The sequence below is a fragment of the Camelus dromedarius genome, chromosome 27 (assembly GCF_036321535.1).
Source record: "Camelus dromedarius isolate mCamDro1 chromosome 27, mCamDro1.pat, whole genome shotgun sequence".
NCBI classification, from domain to species: domain Eukaryota; kingdom Metazoa; phylum Chordata; class Mammalia; order Artiodactyla; family Camelidae; genus Camelus; species Camelus dromedarius.
Window position 1 is genome coordinate 3,987,768 of NC_087462.1, and position 21,952 is coordinate 4,009,719.

A 21,952-nucleotide genomic window follows, 5' to 3' on the forward strand; every position below is an offset into this window, starting at 1 on the left:
AGGAAGGGACAAGACAGGAGTGGAGCCACGATGTAACAAAACAAGGGGGCATCGCTCCAGGGTGGCCCTGCTGCCCTGGAGTCCACGCGTTCTAAACCCAGCGGGAGTCAGTGCGCTCTGGCCCCAGGGGGAGACTTGTGCACAAGGGACACAGACGGCCAGCCAGGCTTCCCCAGAGAAGGCGGCCACTGAACTGCAGCCGTCAAATCATTTCCTTCTTTGTAAACCCTCTCTCTCTCCCCCTGGGGGAGGTTCCTAACCACTATGGCTTTGGCGCTGCCCGATTCAAATTGATGTTTGCTCAAAGAATCTTCTGGAAATGTAATGTGCCTTGGTTTCTCTTTTAACAGGTTAAAACTGTTGATGCTTGTGTATTAACAATGGGGCGTGGGGGCAAGTTGGTAAAGACAGCTGACAGCAGATGGGTTTAACTTTCTTTTCGCATCTTCCCGGGGCCAGTGTGTAGACACACTCCGTGGTAGTTTTATTCGGCCCTGGAGAGAGCTGGCTCCAGGCGGCTGGGCTTCGAGATGCCCTGGAAGGGTAACCAAGGAGGGGACCTGGGTGGTGTCTGCCTGCATCCAAATTAGTGCCTTCGAAAGTGAAGGTCACGTGAAGCACGTCCATGAACGTGAAGACGGCGTCGGGGGGCAGAGCGAGCAGGCCCGGAGCTCGGGATGTTCTGCTCAGAAGCTTCTTTGGCTCTGAAAGGCCGACCCCCTCAGCGAGTGAGCGAACATGGACCATGGGTCCCTGGGAAGGGCCCGTCACCCCTCCCTCCCGTCTCTCCGCCCTGCCTCCCCCGTCCATCTGGTGGGTGGTGCTTGGCTCTTATGTTGCTGCGGTATCACAGGCCAGGGAAGGAGCCGTGGGCCAGAAGCCGTGCTCTGAAGGAGACCCCAGGCCTGAATGCTTCGGCTCTCACTCTCCCTTTGTGCCCGCCCGGTGGGCTTCCCAGCCCCCCTTTCTCTGAGGCCCCTCTGGATCGGGCACTGGTACCCAGCGCCCCTACCCTACAGTCCCGGTGTCTGGTGCAAAGCTCTGGCTCCAGGTTTTAGCTTTTCTGAACCATCCTGGTGGTCGCCTCTGCGTGTTCTGGGTTCTCCAAATGGACTCACAGCTTCCTGCGGGGGAACATCAGTGGACTCCCCCTGGAGAGGCTGGCCGTGAGCCTGGCCGTCACCCACCAAGCCGCTGCCCACCGCTCTCCGTTTGCTGGTGGACGCTACAGAAACCAGTCCCTTAAACCTAACAAGATGGAGAGAGGGAGAGTCTGGTCCGGACAGAGAAAAGCACCCCCTCTACCGCAGGACCCCTCTCCGCAAGCCCGGCCCACATTCTCTGGGCCAGGCCCCTCCCGCTCCCGCCTTCCCGCTCCGTCCGTCCGTCCGCTCGGGGGAGCACGGCAGCATGGAACCGGTTTCCCCTCGGGATTCTGACCACCCTGCCCTCCTGCCTCCCAGCCTCCGAGATGCTGAGCGGACGTCTGGCGCTACCCTGGTTCCTGGCCCCGTGGTGTGACCTGCCGTTTTCTCCCCGGAAGCCTTTCCAATCGCCTTTCTCTTCTCCTTGGTGTCCGAACTGCACAGTGAGGCTGGGAACCTCGTTCACTGGGCGGGGAACCCGGCAGCTCTCGGCAACTCCAGCCTCAGTTCTGGGAGACCTTCTTGATGTTTCTTTTTAGTTTCTTTCCCTCCATTTTCTGTCTCTTAAAAAAACCTCTGCCGGCCGGACAGCAGACCTCCCGGGTCGGCCCTTTCATGTCTTTTTCTTCATGCTTCTCTTTTATGAGTTGTGGCTCCCAATTTTCTTTCTTTCTCAGTATTTTTTTCTCTCTCACCTTTACTTCCTGTGATGCTCAGTCTTCTCCGTCAGTGACCGGCGGCGACGCCACCAAACGTCGGTCTGGGTGTTGCCGCGGTTCCCGTCTCCCCTCCGTCTGCTCGCCCTCCCACCAGGGCTGGGCCTCGGCTACTCAGCTCAAGGGCCTTCAGAGCGAAACTGAGGTTTCCCTGAGGAAGAGGGAGCCCCACCCGAGGACAGCAGCATCCGCTCCCACCGGAGTGTCCTGCCCGCCAGCCCACCCTGCGGACCTCAGACGTGCCGGCTCCCCGATCACGCCAGCCGGCTCCCCGATCACGCCAGCCGGCTCCCCGAACCAATCCCCTTACATTCATTCACACCCACACACCAAAGTCATGTAATACAGTGACACCTATCATTTAAAAATCCGTCCACCTGACCCTCACCCAGGACCATCCCGTGGGGACAATGAGACGCTGGGAGCGGATACCCGTCCCTCCCTCCTGCTTGCACCTGGCAGCGAGGGGACAAAGGCTCGGTGGTGCTTCCCGTTTTGCTGGGCTGGCTGTTCCCCACCCTGGTTCCCACCCGCGCTCCTCTTCTCCCTAAACCCGTCCTGGACTCACCGTGGACTTCGCCCCGCGGGTCACACCAGGGAGCAGAAATCAACACCCATGCTCCAGCTGCCGTGCTCCTCAGCAGGCAGGCCCGAGACAAGGGTTTCTGCCTGCGGAGGCCTCTGCAACCCAGTTTGAGACCCCAGGGGGCTCTGGGGCTGCCCCTGGGAGCCCCGGGAGGGAGGCCCACTGGAGGGGTCTGTGGGTTCCTGCCTCCCCTGCCCACACAGCCCTCTGGGAGGTGAAGCGGGCATGTACCTGTAAAAGGACCATTTCAGCAGGAACTGCCGGGCAGCCTTGGGGAAGCTGGGGCTGCCTGCGTGCTGCTTCAGGACCTGGGTGACCACGTTGTCCAGCCAGCTGGCCCACTGGTCCAGGGAGCTCTGCTGCTGCAGCGTCAGCTTGAAGTCCTGCTCCAGCCGCTGTACCATGCTCTCCTCGCACTGGCACACCCACGAGGCCTGCTCCTGGGGGGCGCGGGTGGCCGGCGGGTCAGGGCGGGGGCACCGTAACGGCTCCCGAGGGCGGCCCTGAGCCGGATGCACTGAGCACGAGTGCCTGCCTGCCCTCGGCCTCTTGTAGGGCAAGGTCAGCCCCACTCCACGGGCAGAGACGGATGGACACCCAGAGGGAACCTGCCTGCTTCCAAGGGCCCAGATCCCGGCTGCCTGCCTACAAAGCCCTGACTGTACTGTGCCTTCGCACTGTGTTATTTCTAAGTGGTCCTTCCTCTACGTGTGTGCATTTACTCAGTGGATGAACCCAGGACCGGGCCTGGATGCAGATCTGGTGGCAGGACCCATCTGGTGGCGGCCTGCACTTTCCAAAGCCCTGAGGAGAGAGCCGTGAAAGTGGCAACGGGAAGGCAAGTTTTTTAAGAAAATGGACCAAGGTGTCGGTCTCGGTGCCCAGACGCCAGGGGGACATGAGTGATCTCCTAGTGGAGCCTGGGGCCCCTAGGTGCACTGCAAGGTTGGGGAGCTTCAGTCCAGACTCCTTTCAAGCAACAGAAGCGTGGGCCAGGCATCGGCTCGGCTGTGGGCAGCTTTGTGGGCCTCTGTGCATGTTTCTAGAGGGCGGAAGCCCAGGCCAGCGGAGAGGGCCCCGTGCCTGTCCGGGCCGTGGGGAGCCGTGTGGGAGGTCACCTGCACGTTGGCGAAGTCCACGCGGTTGAGGTCGCTAAGCATCTGGCTGATCTGGGAGGTGTTCTGCAGCACCGCCCGGGCCGCCTGCGCCAGGTGGTTGAGGGACGTGTAGCGCCGCAGAGTCTGGGCGAAGGCGCTGACCACGCCCACCTGTGGCCGAGGGGGGTGCGATTACTGGGCGAAGAGGGGCCCGCCCTTCTGACAGTCTCAAAGCCCCCGAAACAGAATCAGTGAGGGGCACAGGTGCCACCAACACGTCGAGCAGCGCCACAGTGGACGCCGCAGCACAGGTGAGCGAGGATTCAGGATGGCGTGGCTGTGCCCCCGCTTCTGGGATCCCTCGGGCTCTCTGGGGTGGGTGGTAAAAATACAGATTCCCAGGTGCCTCTGGAGCAGACTTTGCAGGGGTGTGGCCCCGGAATCTGCGATTTCGAACAGCTACCTAAGCAATTCCTATGCGTCCCGAAGGTCAACCCCGGGTTGAGGCAGGCAGACCTGCTGCCCGGATCTGGCCCCGCCTGCGTGAGCCGGCTCTGCAAGGATGCTCGAGAGAATGGAAGACAATCATCTCTTTTTCACAAGGAGGCCAGATCTCCACATCTGACATTCTGATCAGTGGCCAAGACTATAGCGTTAAGGGTGATTGTAAGGAGATTAAATCCCCCTCCGAAGATAAACAGAGAAACATTCAATCTGTTCTGAGTTGACCCAAAAGCTTCACAGCAATGAGATCTTCTGTCGCACCCTCCCGGCCAGCGCCTGTCCTCCACCTGCGGCATCCTCGGCCTTCCTGGCAGGACCACTTATCCTCGGGACACAAGGAGCAGCCTGCTTTCTCTGGGGCCCAGCGGTCCTCAAGATCCCCCAGGGCGGAGGTGGGGGAACCCCTCCTCGGACCCACTTCTGGCTCCCTCGTTTCACCGCACAGCAGGGCCCCAGGGGGCCCCAGGCCAAGGCCTCTGCCCCCGGGGACCAGCGTGGTCTGGAGGCCCAGGCCCTGCTCGCACAGTTACCTTGGTCTGGATGACCTGCTGTGGGAAGTCGCTCATGGCGTTCGTCAACCAGCCTTCCAAGCTCTTGGCGAAATTACGGATGGCCTGCGTCAGGGTACCTGGGAGACACGAGCCACGTGCTACTGTGAGAAAGGCAGTCTCGCCGTGAGAATCAGCCTGTGTAAGAGCTGCACGTGCCGTGGGAATGACCACCCTCGAAGTCCGAGCAACACAGAGGAGAAGAGACAGTGAGCTGGTGGTTCTCGCCCAGAGTGAAGGGAGCCTGCAGCACCTGGGGCAGTGGTTCAGGAAGAGTGAGGCTCAGTGCCCCACATCCTCGCATCCTCACCCTCAGGGGCCTGGGAGCCCCAGGGAGAGCCCACACGTAGGCCACGCAGGTGGGGGTGGGGGCAGAGGCCCTGGGACAGTCCCCCAGCGTGTGTCTGCCCCGGGCCGGGTGTAGCCATCGAGGCCCCCCATTTCCTTTGTCCTCTGCCGGAGTAAATAGGACCTGCTCTTTCCTGCTGAAGAGTCGCAGTGCTGGGAGGAAGCTGAGCTCGGCGTCAGGTCAACCCGATGTTGCTGGCGGGGGAGGGCTGTCCCGAGACCTTGGCGCCTCTGGGAGTCTCCTCTGGGGAGGTCCTGGGACCCCTGCAGCGCCGGCACCCCCGACCCCCAGCCCAGCCGCGCCAGCGCAGGCTGCTTACTGGGCACCGGCCGCAGCACGTCGGGGATGAGGATCTCCACCAGCGCCTGGTACAGGATGTGGTCACAGGTCCTCATCCACCTGAGGACGGGGTCGCATTTGCACAGAGACACCAGCTTGTCCTTCGGGAGGACGGCGCCTTCTGGCTCCTCGTCACTGCGGGGGAATGAGTGGCACTGAGGGACACAGATGAGCCTCGGCCTGGCAGCTGGCCGCCTGTCTGGGGCCCGCAGAGCTGCAGGAGGCACCAGCTTTTGTGGAACAAGCTGAGTGAGGCTGCAGGACCGCCCATGCAGGGCTGGGGGGACCCTTGTGGCAGGCCAGCCCCCCACCCCATGATCACCCCTAAGTTCCTCGTGCTGGAAAAAGTGGATGGGGGTTGGAGGGTCGAGCTCAGTTGTAGAGCACGTGCTTAGCACTCACAGGGTCCTGGGTTCAATCCCCAGTGCCTCCACTCAAAAATAAAAAAATAAAAAAACACCCAAAAAACAAAAAACAGGGGACATGCCATATGAGTCACAAATCAACTTGGTGTGAAGACCACACGGGCCTGAGGGGGTCTGAGTGCCAGTTCTTGGGAAGTGGGAGTGCTTGTCTGTGGGCCACAGTGTGGGTGTCAGCAGGCGACGGTCCGCAGGGTAAACCCGGCCTGTGAACAAGGCCTGTCTGGGGGACAACGGGTGCTACCTGGCGGGGAGGGAGGCAGGGCCGTCGCCGGAGGGGGCTTTAGAATTCCAGAAGGAAAGCCACAGCTTCTCGATGTAGTGAAACTGGAGGTTCATCACGACATCTAAAGTTGCCTGGGAATCAAAGCAGCTGGTTAAACACGAGTGTGCGCACACCACGCGTCAGAACACGCTGGGTGAGCGGCCGGGATCCAGGCTGCGGGGGGCCTTTCCAAACCCAGAGAGACCCCGGGAGGGGATGAGAGTGAACGAAGGGGCCCTGGTTCAGAGCAGAGTTCCCATCTGCTCCTTGCAGAGGGAGGAGGCGCCAGTCCTGTCTCCCCTGTCACGGCCTGAGGGACACAGGTGATGTTCTGGCTCTGACTGCATGCAGCTGACCACCAAGGCCTGGCGGAGGTGCACCGAGGTGCCCACGGAGCCCCAGGCCCAGGCTAGGGGGTGGGAAGAGGGGCTGGGGGCGGTCACCTCGCAGTGCCGCCGGTAGACCAGCTGCAGGGCTTTGACATCGTGCAGCGTGATGCTCTCCTGCAGCAGGACGCTGCCCAGGTCGGGCGCTGGGAACTCCGGGAAGACGTGGGACACATCTGGGGGAGAAAAGTGAGCTGATCAGCAGAGCCACGGAGGGCGCACAGGCAGAAGCCGGCCAGCAGGAGGGTGGGCTGGGGGACCTCGCGACAGCGGAGGCAGAGTCTCGGCTCCCACTCGAGGCCACACAACTTTCAAGCCTTGGTTTTCTCAGGTACGGGGTCAGGACACCACCGTCAACTCCCGGTAATGTTAAATACACCCACACACGGAGCACGGGGCCTGGCACCCAGCGTGCGACCCATCCCCCAACACGGGGGGTGCTGGGGCGGTGACACCCTCTCCAGAACACCTAACACAGAGGGTTCTGTCGGGGCTCAGAAGACAGACTCTAAGACACGCAGGCCGCGGATGTCAGCGTGTGTGAGCTTCCCTGGGCATCCCGGCGGCAGGGTCTGGGTCAAGGCGGTGCCGGCCGGGGAGGGGCTCCCCCAGGGAGGAGGGCCAGGCCGCCCTGCGTCGGGGCACCGGGAGGGGACGGGCTGGGCTGCAAGTGCCCGTCGTCTTTTTTCTGATGGGCATTTCATTTTATGTACTAACTGTTCTCATGGTCGCTTCATACATTAATTTTGGGGGCATATGCTGATTATTCTTAAATCTCAGGGATTCCACAAAGAAGGCTTATCTAGAACTTTCTCTGCCATTGAACAGGTGTCATACAAGTAAACTGTCTACCGCATCCCTTTTGGACACTGCGGGGGCCGGAACCCACCCCCGGCGGCGCCCGGCGGCCCCGAGCCTTTGCAGGGGGCTCACCGATGTACTGCTGGTGCTGCTGGCTCTGGGCCGCCATGGCCTGCTCCGGTGTGCTGTGCAGGCTGCCATGTGAGCTGCTGTCCCCGAGGCTGTCCATCTTCTGGGCTGGCCGGTACCTGGTCAGGAACACGCGTGTCCCCATGAGCCCCCCCGCAGCGCTGCCCGGAAGGAGCCCAGGGAGCAGAGGGCTGAGCAGGACTTGGTTTGTGGGGGGTGTACATGTAATTTTCTAAAACTTGGGGTCAAGTAGAAGACATACAATTTGCCATCTTACCCATTTTTAAGTGTACAGTTCCCTGGCTTTAAGCACGTTCACATTGCTGGGGAACCACCAGCCAGCTCCAGAACTTTATCTTCCCAAACCGAAACTCTGTCCCTGTTACACGCTGCCCCCCGCCCCCAGCCCCTGACCCCACCATCCACTTTCTGTCTCTGTGAATCTGGCTCCGCCAGGGACCTCCCTAGGGGAGGGACAACACTTGTCCTTCTGTGGCTGGCTTCCCTCACTGAGCATCATGTCCTCAAAGTTCACGCACGTTGTAGCAAGTGTCAGAACCTCCTTGCTTTTTAGGGCTGGGTGATGCTCCCGTGTGCGCTTGGACTACATTTGTTTATCTGTTCATCCGCTGATGGACACTTGGGTTGCTTTTTGATGTGTGTGTTCTAACGCCTCTCTCAGAAGACAAGTGAACTTCTTTACCCAGAGTCATGAACATCTCACTATTGTATGACCCCAAAGGAAATTCTGAGACTTTCGTTTTGCCCCGAGCCAGACAGCAGTGGGCCGTCTGTCCAGGCAGCAAACTGACGATGTAACAGGGGAGGGCTTCCCGAGCAACGTGCTGCTCCGAGCGCAGAGGGCCGGCCCCGGGGGATGCCCTTCCCCGCAGGCGGTGGGGCCAGGCCCGCTGTGGGAGAGGAGGGCTGCTGCCCAGACGCACGTGGACGGCCTGACAGGGGCAGGGGGGTGGCTCCGAGTGTCGGTGGCACAAGCCTGTCTTGAAACGTGCATCTAAATCTGCTGGGTGTGTAGACTCACAGGGGTTTGCAGGGGCCCGAACCCAACAATGAAAGCTGTGGAGTCCTTGTCTGAGGACAAGCAGGTCCAGGATGGACTGCTGATCCTGGAGAACGTTCCAGAGATTGTCTCCCGTGACTGCCAACTCCCATGTGGTTGGGAGTCACCGGGATACTTCAGAGCAGCTAAAATGAGTTTTAGCCACACAGCTCGGCCGAGGCATGAAGGGGCCACGTGGAGGTGAGGGGCGTGCGGTCCCTGCCCTGGGGCAGAATGGACCCTGGAGAGGGGCCGAGGACAGGTAAGGGCAGGAGAGGTGACAGGAAGGGGCCAGAGAGATGACCTCCGAGTGGGGCCCTGAGCCAGGCGTCTCCCGCTAGGGCTGCAGAGGCCCAGCTCTGTCCCTTGTTTTGAAAAAATTTTTTTGGTGCATGGCCGCACCCACTGGTGTGCAGATGGTCTGTGAGGGGTCTCCACAGACAGAGTCTGCCTGCAGAGCCAAAGACATGTGCCCTCTGACCCTTTCTAGAAAAAATCTGCTGATTCCTGCCTTAAAAGCTGAGTAGGTCTGTAATGCATGGAGAGAACATTCCAGAAAATGACCAGGCCTTTCTAGCCATCAGACCCAAAGGTCAGGAAAAAGCAGCAACTGAACTACAGCAGCTTCTTTCTCCTGACTTCCAGGGTTATGTTCAGTGTTCCTTCTCTTTCCTCTGTGTGGCTGAAAAAAATTGAAAGATCTGTGATTCTAAAAGATCTGTGATTTGCCTTCTGGAAAAGGCAAAACTATGGAGATAGAAAAAAAGATCAGTGGTTGCCAAAGGCTGGCGGGTCCTCACAGAGGATTTCGAGGGCAGTGACCTACTCTGTACGACCCCGTACCAGTGGGTGAGAGTCGTTACACCTCTGTTCAGGCCCGGAGAACGAACAGCACGGAGAGCGAGCCCTAATGTCAGCTACGGACTCGGGGCGACAATGAAGTGTCGACGCAGGTTCATCGACTGTAACAAATGGTGGGGACGGGGGGCTTGTGGGAAAGCGCTGCACTTCCCACCGACTTTCGCTGTGACCCTAAAACTGCTCTTACAAAATGTCTATATACGTCTGGAAAAGAGGCAGATTTGCAAACTCTGTGGCCGGAGGAGGCCACACCCCCAGCCCCTCGTGTCCTGCCGGCCTCACTCCACACCAAGTACCCGTGAGCTCTGGGCTCTCCTGGGGCACTGACCCTGGGGGGAGGGGAGTCTGCCTTCCCCACCGCAGGGTGTGTCTGGTGGCCGAGAGGCGCCCCCCGGCCGCGCACCCACCTCGGCTTCTGGGGTGCGGGCTGCTGCCGCATGGCCATGTACTGCGTGTCCTCCTGCAGCCGGCTCAGGGGCGAGTCTGGCTTCAGACGGATCCCGTAGTAATGGTACTTGGAGTTGCCCCTGGAAACCAAGCACCCAGGGTCAGCTCTCTGCGGACGTCCTGAATGACCAGACAGGTGCTCTGTCCGTGCCCTCCACCCTGGGCTTTCGGGGCCATGTTCCCTGGACCGCGTGGGAAACAATCACGGGCCATCCCCGGGTCAGAGAGCTTCAGGAAATTTGGTAATGACTTCCCCCTCTGGGACATTTCCCTCTCGCATTTCAGTGTGATAAAGGCTCTGAGAAGTCCTGGAAGAACCAGTTCAACTCTGCTTAACCCAGCATGGTCTAATTATTATTACGACCATTATCACCACAGTCTGGGAAACACTACCCTAGTCCATCATAGAAGATGAACAAAGCGCTTTGAACAATTTCGGTGAGAAAACAGGTCAGGGGCTCCTCAGGGGAGAAGCCCTGGGTAACAGACGTGCAGCTGTGCAAACACCCCACTTGTGCACCGTTGTTTCTCCCAAGCTGGCAACGGGGACAAGCTGGGGAGCCCAGGTCCTTCCCGGCTGAGGTGTGAGCCGAGCCGGTGCGAGGAGCCGAGCCCCAACCCTGAAGGCAGCATCTGGAACCCTCTGGAGGGGGAGGCACCCAGGCAGCAGAGGCCGTGTCCCCAGGGACCAGGGGCTCCCCTCCTGCCTCCGTTTCGTGATCTGTCCGACCATGTTCTATAAGGACGTCCTCAGTCAAGGATCCCAAGGTGGCAGAGAACTCTCTGCACCCCGTCCTTTAAAACACACAGGATGCCCGCTTCTGAGAGGGCTCAGGAGGACCCTGACACCCACAGGGCAAGTTTATGGCCCGTGATGTTTCCTGGTTGTCGGCCAAGGGCAGCTGCTGTTGGACCGGTGTAGGCACAGCAAAAAGCACCAAGAAATAGTAAATCCAACTCTACTAGAACATCCAGGGGTGGCTTTTGAAAACGCCTGTTTATTGTGGAAAATTTCAGATGAAGAGAGAGTGGGAAGCCTGTGTCTGTCGCCAGGAGAGAAGCCACCGCAGCCCACGTGTGGCTGCCGCCAATTCAGGGCCACTCCGGGTTCACCCGGACGGAGGCAAGGGCACCCGGACGTGGCAGGAGCGGGAAGCTCACGTCTCCCGCAGCTGGATTTCCATGACAAGGAAGAGAGCGGGCGGGCCTGGGGGCCGCCGGACCCCCCCCCCCCCCACCTACCCACCTGGTGCCCAGCCGCCGTGTCCTCAGGCCCATAAACACGGAGCGGATCAGCTTCCCGAAGGAGGCAGCGTTCACGGGGTCCAGCTTGTGCTCCTGGCAGTGCCGAAGGTAGTGGTTGTAGAGAGAACTCCTGGGCAGGCTGACCCCTTCCGCGGTTTCATAGTTATCCAAGAGCCACTGGAGCTGGTAAAGAGAAACACCAGACGCTCACGCGGCCGCACGGAGACAATCAGGTGCTTTCCACTAACGCCGTGAGGGAACTCACCTCCACTGCCCTGATCGGGGTTCAAGAGACTTGGGGCTCCTTAACGAACAGATAGCTTCTTGCCACTCGCTTATTGATTCCTTCCACTTTCAGCCAGATTTTCAGTCTCCCGGACTTAACTTATAAAAGCCTGCCTGTGATGGGAGAACTTAGGTCCTGCCTTCCTAATCGTCAGAGCGCGCACATGTCCCGCCCCGCACGCCGCTGAAACACCAAATGTTTCCTAAACCTGTGGGAATGGAGGTAATCTGAACCCCGGAGAGAGAGGAAGATTAAAGAAGACTCGGTAGCCCACCAGGACCGCGCCTGCGTTAAGCTAGCATCGCCGCAGTCCCTGTGCTCCTGACAGAGGAAAACAGACGGAAACGGAACAAGACCGAAAGGTCAGGTTTTGTGCTCAGACCTCCCGCTGAGGGGACCAGCCCTGCTCCTGCTTATCCGAGTAGTGGGTTTGAACCAGGGGCCATCGAGCCTCCTGTCACCACGACGCCTGCCTCCTGCAGCCCTGGCGTCCATGCTGTTCCCGAGGACTGTGAGTCCATGGGACAGCTGTCTCCTTGTCTGTTCCTGTGACCTCGCAGCGGGTCCCGCCCCACCAGAGGGTGAAGGAGGGACAACTACAACGGGGGCATGGGGAAGAGGGGGCAGCAGCCAGAGCCCAGGGGAAACAGGAAAGAGCCCTTCAGCTGCCCCCTTTGGGAAAGAACATGGCGGTTTTTTACTTTCCATCAAATCACCCAGATATTTAATTTTCAAACTTTCCTTAAATGCTTATTTTTTGCACGAAGGTGGCAGAGCACCACCTTCTCTCTCCAAGGCTTCGCTCCCACCCAGCGGTCCCACCTTTAGGCGCCGTCTCCTTGGCCCCACTTGTCCTGACCCCTCGCTCTCTCTTGATGCTGTAAACCGAATCTTAACTGTGAAGTTAGTGACGGCCTAATCCTAGCACACGGCACGGCCCCACCCCTCTGCACCCCTCCCCCAGCCCAGGCCACCCTGACCACCCCTCCCTGCCTTGACTCTGGGGCTGAGGGGCTCACGGGGCTGGGAAGTGAGGAAGGAGGGCGCGGGCGGCACAGAGGCACTGGGCCTCTTCGGTGGACGCTTGCTCGGCCTGCTTCACGCTGGCGTGGGGCCCCCTGCTCCACCAGCCACTTGGGATAATTGCCACCCTTCCATTTACCTTCAACTGGTTTGGAAGCCAGGTTGGGGAGGGCTGGTATCTGCTGGCCCCTGAGCTCCCAGGTTTTCCAGAGCACTCCCTGTCTGGAGCGGACCCATCTCCCTGCTGGAATGGGGGCTCCAGGGAGCAGAGACAGAGCGGGGCTACCCATGTTTGCGCCCTATAAGGATGCTTCGAGAAATGCTGACCAAGAGGAGGAGGGGCCTGGAGAGTGGCAGGGACCCCACCACGAGGGGAGCCTCCAGGTTCAGAAGCTAGCGGTGCTTCCTCTCTCGGCCGCCCTAGCTGGAGAGCACAGGCTGTTTCTCTGGGAGCCCTCCGTGGGCAGGAGAAGCTGGGACCAGGGCTCAAACATCTCAGGGGCTGAGCCGGCTGGTGAGTCAGGCAGGCGGGTCCTCAGGCCACAGGGCTGAGGCCAGGTCCCATGGGCGGTGGCCTGGAAGGGCCCTGGACCAGGCCCCAAGCGGTGGAGGCTAAGACCCCATCCAGCGCGCCCCACAACTGGCTGGACGTGAACAGGAAGGTCTGGGAAACACGACCGCTTCTGCTCCTCAACACCTCCGCCAAACCCCGAGACTGAAATGAAAAGCAGGCCTGTCGGGTGATGGCGCGGACACTGACACTAAGGATGGGTGGCTGGCTTCCTCCTAAGTGAGAGCTGACGCCGCCAGCAGCCTCCAAAGGAATAACTGGTTCACTTCCTCCCTCTCTGGCATCGAGAGGTTACCCGGAAGGGAGACAGACTGGAGCTGGACGAAGGTTTATGGGCTCCAGGAAGGTTGGGGCCTTGCCAGCAGGCCGAGCGAGCCACAGCGGGGTCTGCGCCGCACACCGTGCGCTTCCGGGGGCCGGCGCCTGGCTGAGCGTCCGCGTCAGGGATGCCGGACTCCAGAGGCCCAGTCACCCCACCGCACAGCGCCCGCCTCGCCCGCGGCGCCCCGACCTCGGGCCCCAGGCCCTCCATGCAGCACAGGGGAGGGCGGACTCTGAGTGACACTGCAGCAACTTCTGTCTGCTGATATTTGCACCAATTCTATGTCCACACAAACACGAATAAACAGAACTTTTTCCAGTAAAAAGCACGTATTTATCCACATTGGTGATCTGTCAGGACTGCATTCTTCTCAATGAAAACGATCAAATCCCTCCTTTTAAGGGGAAAAAAAGCAAACCTCAACATCCCTGGTGGCACAGGGCCGGTGGACACTTGTCCCTCTAACCTACAAACGGGAGGCAGGGTCTTGAGGGCCAGACTCGCCCACCTGCCCAGCCCCTTCATCTCTCAGGATATTTGCTTCCACTGTTTGGGGCAAACGTGCCTGACCCTGGCCCCTGATTGGCTGGCGCAGTATCATCCGAGCAGCGCCAGCCCTTCTGCGCTTCTACGTTACTCTGCCCCCATAATCCAGCTTTGAACCTGCTGTTTCCATCTATCCACCGCCTGCTCTGGGCGCTGGAGAGACAACTGTGAACGAAACAGACAGAAGCCCCCTGCCATACAGAAATGTCCATTCTCGTGGTGGGGGGAAACCCACGGTAAATAAGTGAAGTGCACGGAATGAGAGCTGGTGCTGAGTGTTAGAGGAAAACCCAGGAGAGGGGGCTGGGAGCTGCAGCGAGGGTGGGAGGGGGCTGGGGGGGATGCAGTGTCCTGAGGGGGCGGGGGTGGGGCCCACGGAGAAAGTGACAGGATGAGCAAAGGTGTGAAGGAGCTGAGGGAGGGAGCTTGAGGGAGGTGTTTCAGGCACCTGCAAAGGCCCTGGGGTAGGCATGAGCCTGGTATGTCCGAGGAACAGTGAGGAGACGTGAGGCTGGAGCAGAGTGAGCGAGGGGGAGAGAGGGAGGAGGGGAGGGCAGGGAGGGGATGGGGCAGGTCATGCAGGGCTCTGTGGGCCGCGGGGAGGACGTGGGCTTTTACCCCCAGGGAGGTGGGAGCCCTGGAGGGCTGAGGGCAGGGGAGGGGCGGGGCCTGACTTGGGTCTTAGTAGGACCACTCTGCTGGACGAGGGCTGGCTAGGCGGTGGCCACAACGACGCACAGGAGCGACAGGGCGGGGCCAGGGCGGGGAGGCTGTGGCTGTGCTGAGGTGAGAGAAGTGGTCTGACTCTGGATGGTTCTGAAAGTGAGGTCAAGGAGCATTTGGCGGGGGGCTGTGGGAGGAGGAGGGGAGGCAAGGGTGAGCTCCCAGAAGGACGGCGCTGCCCTGGCTGAGCTGGGAAGATGGTGGGAGGCCCAGGGGTTCTTGGCAGGGGGGTGTCGGGGCTCCGCCCTGGACATGCGTGTTCAGCAGCCCCTCCAGGCCAGCCGGTGGACACCCAGGAGGGATTTGAGGGGAGAGGCCCACAAGGTTCAGAAGCCCAGGCGGGGTCAGCGAGGCGGTAAGGGGTCGGGGAGACTCCAAGAAACAGCACACTGCCACAAGAATTTGGAGCAACTTGTAAGCTGCCAGCTCTGGCCAAGCCCCACCCATCTGCGGGGCATGGCTTTGTCCTCACACCCCTACCTGAAGGCTAAGTGATCTTTGACTGCTGGTATTTCCTGATTTTAAAAAAAGTCGTATAACCTGAATACAATTCATTTAAAGCAGGCCCTTCTCCCAGGGGTTGGAAATGATAGTTTATTTAGGAGGCAGAGGCCACCTCCCACAAACCATGATAGGGCCTCTCCAGATGGGATCTGGGGGACAGCAGAGGGGCAGCCCTGGCGGGGGGCCTGGCCCGCGAGCAGGGATGCGGGTGGGCGACAGTGTCTCCATCCCCAGCATGAGCTCCTTTGCCTCTAAAACAGTTATTTCTGCCACCCAGTTGCACTCTCCCCCTGTTTTAGAGACAGCTTGAGGACCACCTCCTCCTACGGGGAGCGGGGGGCTTCCACAATAGGCTGGAAGGTCCTTTAAACACACAGACCTCCAGGTCCGAGCCCCGAGGGCAGCCTGGGGAGCTTGGGGTTACCAGGACGTCAGCTGGGTCTGGAAGGCACTGGCCAACCTCCCGGGCTGGGCTGGCAGAGGAGCCGGGGCCACAGCTGGTGACACCGGTCCTAGAGATCTTGGCTGGCCAGGACCATGAAGGGGTCTGCAGGACACACCATCGCCTGTAGCCAGGCCACCCCTGTCACACGTGCCAAGACAAACTCCAGGCGGGTTTTGCGCTGGTGAGTAGGGTCGAGTCCTTACACAGATCTTACTTCTGTCCTCTCTGACTCCAAGTCCCCAGCCTCAGATCCCACTTCTCCCAGGTCCCAGTGGAAGAAAAACAACTCAACGCCACCCTGCCAGGGAGAGAACAGACACGGGGGTTCTTCCTGCTCAGGAACGCCAGCCATTGTTGGGAAGCAGCCAAGGCAAGTCCGCCGTCCAGAGGAGAAGTGTTAGAAAGCCAGTGGCACCCCTGCAGTGGAGGCAGCAGCCCAAGCGTTTCCCACAGACATTTTAAACTGCCCCAGGCCGGCTGCCTGCCTGGGGCTGGCGCCCTACCCTGCCTTCCTCCACCCGCTTTCCCCTCCCCTGGGGCTGCCCCAGCGCCTGGCCCCACGGGCTGCAGCTCAGAGCTGAACCCTGGTCCCCAGAGCAGGGACCGCCGTCCTGCAGGCTTTCTACACCCTGGGCTCTGAGTCTAAGGCTACAGTTTCCCCTCCCCAGCCCTGCCCACAGGGTGACGTGGCCTGGCCAGGATGGACCAGAGGGGACACGACCTGCCCTGCCTGCTCTCCCCCAGGGGACCAGCCCTCAGAGGCTCAGCCGTGGGCTGGAGCTGCCGGCCACGCCTGTGCCAACCCCACAGCCCAGAATTCCCTGGCAGGGCTTCTGTCCCCTCGAATCACTGCCTTTCGGCCAGAACCTCATTTTGAACGTCCGTCTGAATGAAAGCCTTGATGGGGTCGCAGTTGGGGTCGTGTTCGGCTAAAGGGGGCTTCTTCTTAATGTTTCAACTCACAAGAGAGTGTCCAGTCCCCGCCTCAGTGCTGTCAGAAGCACTCCCTGAGTTCAAGATGCCGGGCCAATTTCAGTTATGTGGAAAGCCGGCCTGAGAGCATCTGGAGGCGTGAAGGGCAGAGGGCAGGCAGTGCAGAGACCCCTGTTCTCCCTTCCCGTCTGCCCTGGAGGCGGAGCCTCTGAGCCTCACCTCCTACAGGCCCCTCCTGCCCCACAAGGTGGCCCACCTGGAGGCAGGATCCCTGCCCGGCCTGGGGCCTCCGATTGATCACGGCTTCCCCATCGGAGAAACATTTTACGCAGCTAAATTCAGAGGGATTAGTTGCTTTGCACTTTTCTCAGATTACCATCTTTTTTACCCCAAAGAGCTGACAGCAGGAAATTAACTAAGAATCTTTGTGGCCTCCCCAACCCTGTGTCAGTGTTTGGTTGCTGCTTGTTTGAGCACAAATCTATTTATAATGCTTTTCATCAGTGGGCAGGAGGTTCTGGACGCCAAGCACTGCGGTCCCCTAGCCATCTCCCTTCACTGTGGAAGGATATTTTTGCTAGAATTCTAGGTTGATCTCCCCCCTCCCCTTGTGGGCACTTTAAAGGTGTCGTCTCTTGCTTTCTGTTTGTCTTTAAAATGCCTTTGAAGGTGCAAGCAGGGCAGGGCAGACCAGCAGGTCGACACACACTTACATGGCTGTTGAGTAAACCGCTTTTGTGTGATGTGACCCCTTCACTTTTTTGGAGGTTTTCAATCGCCATTTCAAGCTAAAGAAAATGTGCGCAGAAACAAAACAAAACGGAAAGAAAAAAAAAAAAAGGGAAATCAGATGGTTAGCATCAGCCAAGGTTTTTTTTTTTATTAATATCCAAATAAAGAATCGCATGCCTACAGGGTGGAAACCAGGGTGGAAACCAGGCTGGACGCAGGCAGGGTGGCGGGTGGGGGCGGTTAGAGCCTCGGCAGGAGCGTTACTTCGCCGCGTGGGGAGGAGCCAGGAGCCCATCGGGCACCAGCAGTGGGTGGAGCCACACCGTCACCCCTGGCAGCTGAGCTTTAACGCGAATACTCAGCCTTGCTTAAGTTCAGGTGTGAGCAAAGCCAGCGTAATGACCGCCCGCTGTGCCCTGCCTTGATCTGTGCTGGGAAGATGGATGATCACAAGCTCCGAGGACAGTTGGTGGCACTGACCTCCCTGCCAGCCCGACCTGTCGCAAAGCCCAGGGTCTCCCAGCTGGAGGCTTTGGGGATTACCCATGGGCCAGGACCCCAGCCCTGCCATCAGGAGGCGCAGCCCCGGGACCACTGGACGATCACAGACATAAACTCCCGAATGTTTATGAAGCTGCGAGGGCTTCTGACACGAGTCCCGGACCTCGCAGAGGCCAGGAGGTGAGCTGCTGCGGCAGGCATATACAAAGGAAGAGACATCAGCCAGGGGCGGCTCCCACCACATCCGGCCCTGACTTGCCATGGAAAATGCCTCCTTCTGCTGGGGGAATCACCTCAACAGCCAGCGGACATGAAGACCTCAGAGACACGTGCGCAGAAGCAGGCTGGACGCGTTCAGAAAGCGCGGCTGGACCGCTTCCCCAGAGTCAAGTTCAGGAGTGAGGGGGATCCTGCTTTGCCCATCACCTCCCCTGACCACTGCTGCGAATGGCCACTCTCCCCACTGCTATCCAGCATTGCACTGGAAGTTCCAGCCGGGGCGCCGGGCCGCAGTAAGACATAAAAGGGATCCAAATGGGAAAGGAAGAAATAAAACCACCTCTATTTTCGGATAACATGACCTTTTTTTTTTTTAAACGGAGGCACTGGGGATTGAACCCAGGACCTTGTGCATGCTGAGCAGCTGCTCTACCACTGAGGTGTACCCTCCCCAACGTGATTTTAAATATAGGAAATCCTGTAGAATCCACTAATAAACTGTCAGCACCAGAGTGGCAGGAGACAAGATCCACAGACGGAAATCAATTTTATTTCTAAGTGAGGAACAATATGAAAATGCAAGTATGAAAACAACCCTGTTCACAGTAGTATCAAAGAGAATAAAATATCTAGGAATAAAGTTAACCAAGGGGGTGAAATGCTTGTATGCTGAGAAAAACGATAAAGCATTGTTGAAAGAAATTAAAGGCCTAAACAAACAGAAAGACGCCCTCTGTTCACAGACGGGAGGATGTAGTGTTAAGATGGCCACGCTCTCCTAACTGGTCTACAGACTCAACACAACTGCAACTACAATTCTGTCAAGCTTCCAGCTGCCTTTTCAAAATGGGGAAGTTGATCTTAAAATCGATATGGCGTTGCAAGGGACCCCAAATAACCCAAACAACCTTGAAAAAGAAGTGCAAAGTTGGAAGATTCGCAAGTCCCCATTTCAAAACTTATTACAAAGTTACAGTAACCAAAACAGTGCAGCGTCGGGGTAGGACAGACAGACAGCTCAGGGAGGTAGAACTGAGAGTCCAGAAATAAACCCATACATCTGGGGTCGATTGATTTCCTTTTTCGTTTTTCTTTTTTTTCAATTGATTTTCAACAAGGGTGTGAAGACCATTCAATAGAGAAAGAATAGTCTTTTCAACAAACGGCGCTGGGAGAAGTGGACAGCCACGTGTGAAAGAATGAAGCTAGACGCTCACCTCACAGCCTTTACAAAAGTCAACTCAAAAGGGATCAAAGGTGGGGGGAGGGTATAGCTCAGTGGTAGAGCACGTGCTTAGCATGCATGAAGTCCTAGGTTCAAGCCTCAGTACCTCCATCAAAAAATAAATAAAACCTAATTATCCCCCACCAAAGACAAAACAATCAAAAGGGATCAAAGAACTAAAGGTAAGAACCAAAACTATAAAACCCATAGAGTAAACATGAGGTAATCATGTAAAGTAAGGTTATCTCCATGACCTTGGATTTGGCAATGGATTCTTAGACGTGACACCAAAAGCACAGAAAACAAAACAAAAAATAAAAACTTTCTAACGAGATAAACTGGACTTCAGCAAAATCAAAAACTTCTGTACATCCAAGGACACTATCAAGAAAGTGAGCAGACAAACCACAGAATGGAAGAATATATTTGCAGATCATATTGCTGATAAGGGTCTTACACCCAGAATATTGTAAAGGACTCTCACAACTCAACCACAAAATGACCCAATTAAAATGTGGGCAAAGGTCTAGAACAGACATGTCTCCGATAAGCACGTAAAAAGATGCTTAAATAAAAGCATTAGCCATTAGGGAAATACGAACTAAAGCCACGGTGAGACACCACTTCACACCCACTAGCGGCAATTAAAAGAAGAAAGAAAAATAAGTGTTGGTGAAGACGTGGAGAAACTGGAACCCTGGTCCATTCCCGGTGGGAATGCAAAATGGTGCGGCCACCGTGGTCAATGGTTTGGCAGCTTCTCAAAAACTTAAACACAAAACTCAGCCAAACCACATGACCCAGCAATTCCACGATACCCAAGACAACTGAAAACAGCTGTTCCAACAAAAACTTGTTCACAGCAGCATTATTCATAATGGAAAAAAACCAGAAACACACAAATGTCAATCACAGATGAGTGGATAAACCAGACGTGGTCCATACAAACAATGGAATATTATTCAGCCACAAAAAAGAATGAAGGACTGATACACGTTAGAATATGGATGAGCTCTGAAAACACGACGCTCAGTGAAAGAAATCAGACACAGAAGGCCACGTGCTGTGCGATTCCATTTACGTGAAACATCCAGAACAGGTGAATTCATAGAGACAGCAGATTAGTTGCCCAGGTCCAGAAGAGGTGGAGATTTGGGGGTGACTACCAACTGCTAGAGGGTTTCCTTTCAGGGTGATGAGAATGTTCTGGAACTAGATAGGCTGATGGTTACACAACACGGTGAATGTACCAAAAGCTATTGATTGTACCCTCTCAAATGATTAAAATGGTGAATTTTATGTTAAGCGGATTTTACCTCAAGAAAAACTATATAACTGGTTTAAAACCCCTTTAGTCTCTCTTGTAATTTGAATGAATCTCTTACCCACATGCATGGTTCTGTAACACCACGCCCTGGTCACTTGGAAACTATTGGCTCAGAGTTTGCAGATCTTGCAAAAGCTGACATCTCATCATATGGTATTGAAAAAAATCACATTTGTTAATATCAGTGCCAATCTCTTCAGAAAGATACCAGCTTTCCAAAATTCTATTTCTTTTTGGGTTTGAGAATGCATTGGCAATAAAACCTGTTTTCCTGCGTACGTCAGGCTCACAGACATTCATTTTTGGGAAAATATCTGCCAAATCTCTGAGTCTGAATAGTCATAATTTGTCTATCATCCTTTCAAGGAAAAGCAGCGTTTCATGAAAAAAAAAGTGGCTCATTCTGCTCACAACTCACCTGCACTTGGGCTTTTCCTTGTGACAGTCATCACACCTTGGCAGACAGCAGCAGAACCTTCCACCACACAGAATATTAAAAAGCCGTGTTCTCGAGGGTTGAAATTTAAAAAATATTAATCATTTTTACTGCTTCGTCAGGGATATTCTTGAGTGAAACTGATACTTGGCATTTCTCCTTTCTTTTCTTCTCTTTCTCTCTGCTGTGCGTGCATGCCGCGGAGGGTACAGGGGCATCTGGAGACTCGGACGCGTCTGCCTTGGTGTGTGCCCAGCTGTGTCAATCGTGCTGATTTTGCATCATTGGGGCAAACGTCAACACAGGGAAAAGGGTAACTGATGAGTTGGTACTATTATGAAACCAGTTTTGACCTCGTGGAGCTCCTGAGAGGGTCCTGAGGACACCCAGAAGTTTGCCAGACATGTAAGACTGACTGCTAAAAAGCATGGCGTTGTGAGTATGGTGGAAAAGAACAGAAATGAACATTAGCTGTATAGGAGCATCCTCAAAAACCACAGCTGTTAAATAGTGTCTGAACAAGCCTGCTGATACGTTAAATTAACTTAAAGCACAGCAGAACGTCCCAAGGTGTTCACCGTGTTTTAAAATGAAAGCGTCGGGTAAACTTCTGAAGGCGGTGAGGGTCAGGAAAACATCGAAGATTGATGCCCAGGAGCCAGGCCCGAAGGCGCAGCGCATCCAGCAGAGGGCGCTGCGCCGCCGCCTCCCAGCGCTGCGGTCCAGCATCCTGGGAAAAGACTTGTCAGCTCTTGAACTTGAAGACGGGCAGCTTGAGTGGGAGGCTTCCTTACAGACCTGACCAAGTTATTCCTAGTGTGCAAGCACAAAGGCCTTGATCGGTCCTCTCGGTGCCTGGAAAAGTTCGTGTTTAATCTTTAAATATGCTTAAAATGGAAACTAATTTTATACTTGACTGGAGTTTACTTTTTTGTTATTTAAAAATTACTGAAGTGCTACCTGCACAGGCCCACATGTCAAACAGTAAGGACTAGCCAAGGAGACGCAGCAGTGGCCCCTCCCCACCCCAGGGCCAGGCAGCTTTCCCTAAAATCACTTCTGTTTTCTGAACTTCTGGGAGACTCCTTCCATCTTGGTTGCACACCCTTGTGCCTCTATTTCTTGACTTAGCAGGAGCTTAATCTTTATTTCCGACTGGGTGCGGTGCAGCCCACATTCCTCCTTGTTGGCTGCTTAGTTACGCTGGTCTCGCCCGCGTGGATGAGTGACAGAACGCCTGGCGGAAGGACACATGGGCT

At 56.8% G+C, this 21,952-nt stretch overlaps 1 protein-coding gene across 7 annotated transcripts in view; it reads right to left on the minus strand.

Moving 5' to 3' along the window:
- Nucleotides 1-21,952, minus strand: part of RFX2 (regulatory factor X2) — an 86,416-nt gene that overhangs the window by 4,004 nt on the left and 60,460 nt on the right. For 6 of the 7 annotated variants that reach the window (XM_064479802.1, XM_031437049.2, XM_064479805.1 and 3 more), the window contains 10 exons: nucleotides 16,967-17,041; nucleotides 10,902-11,083; nucleotides 9,616-9,735; nucleotides 7,291-7,406; nucleotides 6,415-6,533; nucleotides 5,951-6,063; nucleotides 5,265-5,419; nucleotides 4,579-4,676; nucleotides 3,566-3,715; nucleotides 2,679-2,887 (listed from right to left, as the gene is read on the minus strand). In XM_064479802.1, the coding sequence (XP_064335872.1) occupies nucleotides 2,679-2,887; nucleotides 3,566-3,715; nucleotides 4,579-4,676; nucleotides 5,265-5,419; nucleotides 5,951-6,063; nucleotides 6,415-6,533; nucleotides 7,291-7,406; nucleotides 9,616-9,735; nucleotides 10,902-11,083; nucleotides 16,967-17,041 (1,337 nt within the window). The remainder of the gene's footprint in view (nucleotides 1-2,678; nucleotides 2,888-3,565; nucleotides 3,716-4,578; nucleotides 4,677-5,264; nucleotides 5,420-5,950; nucleotides 6,064-6,414; nucleotides 6,534-7,290; nucleotides 7,407-9,615; nucleotides 9,736-10,901; nucleotides 11,084-16,966; nucleotides 17,042-21,952) is intronic. The other variant, XM_031437050.2, reaches the window with a different exon arrangement.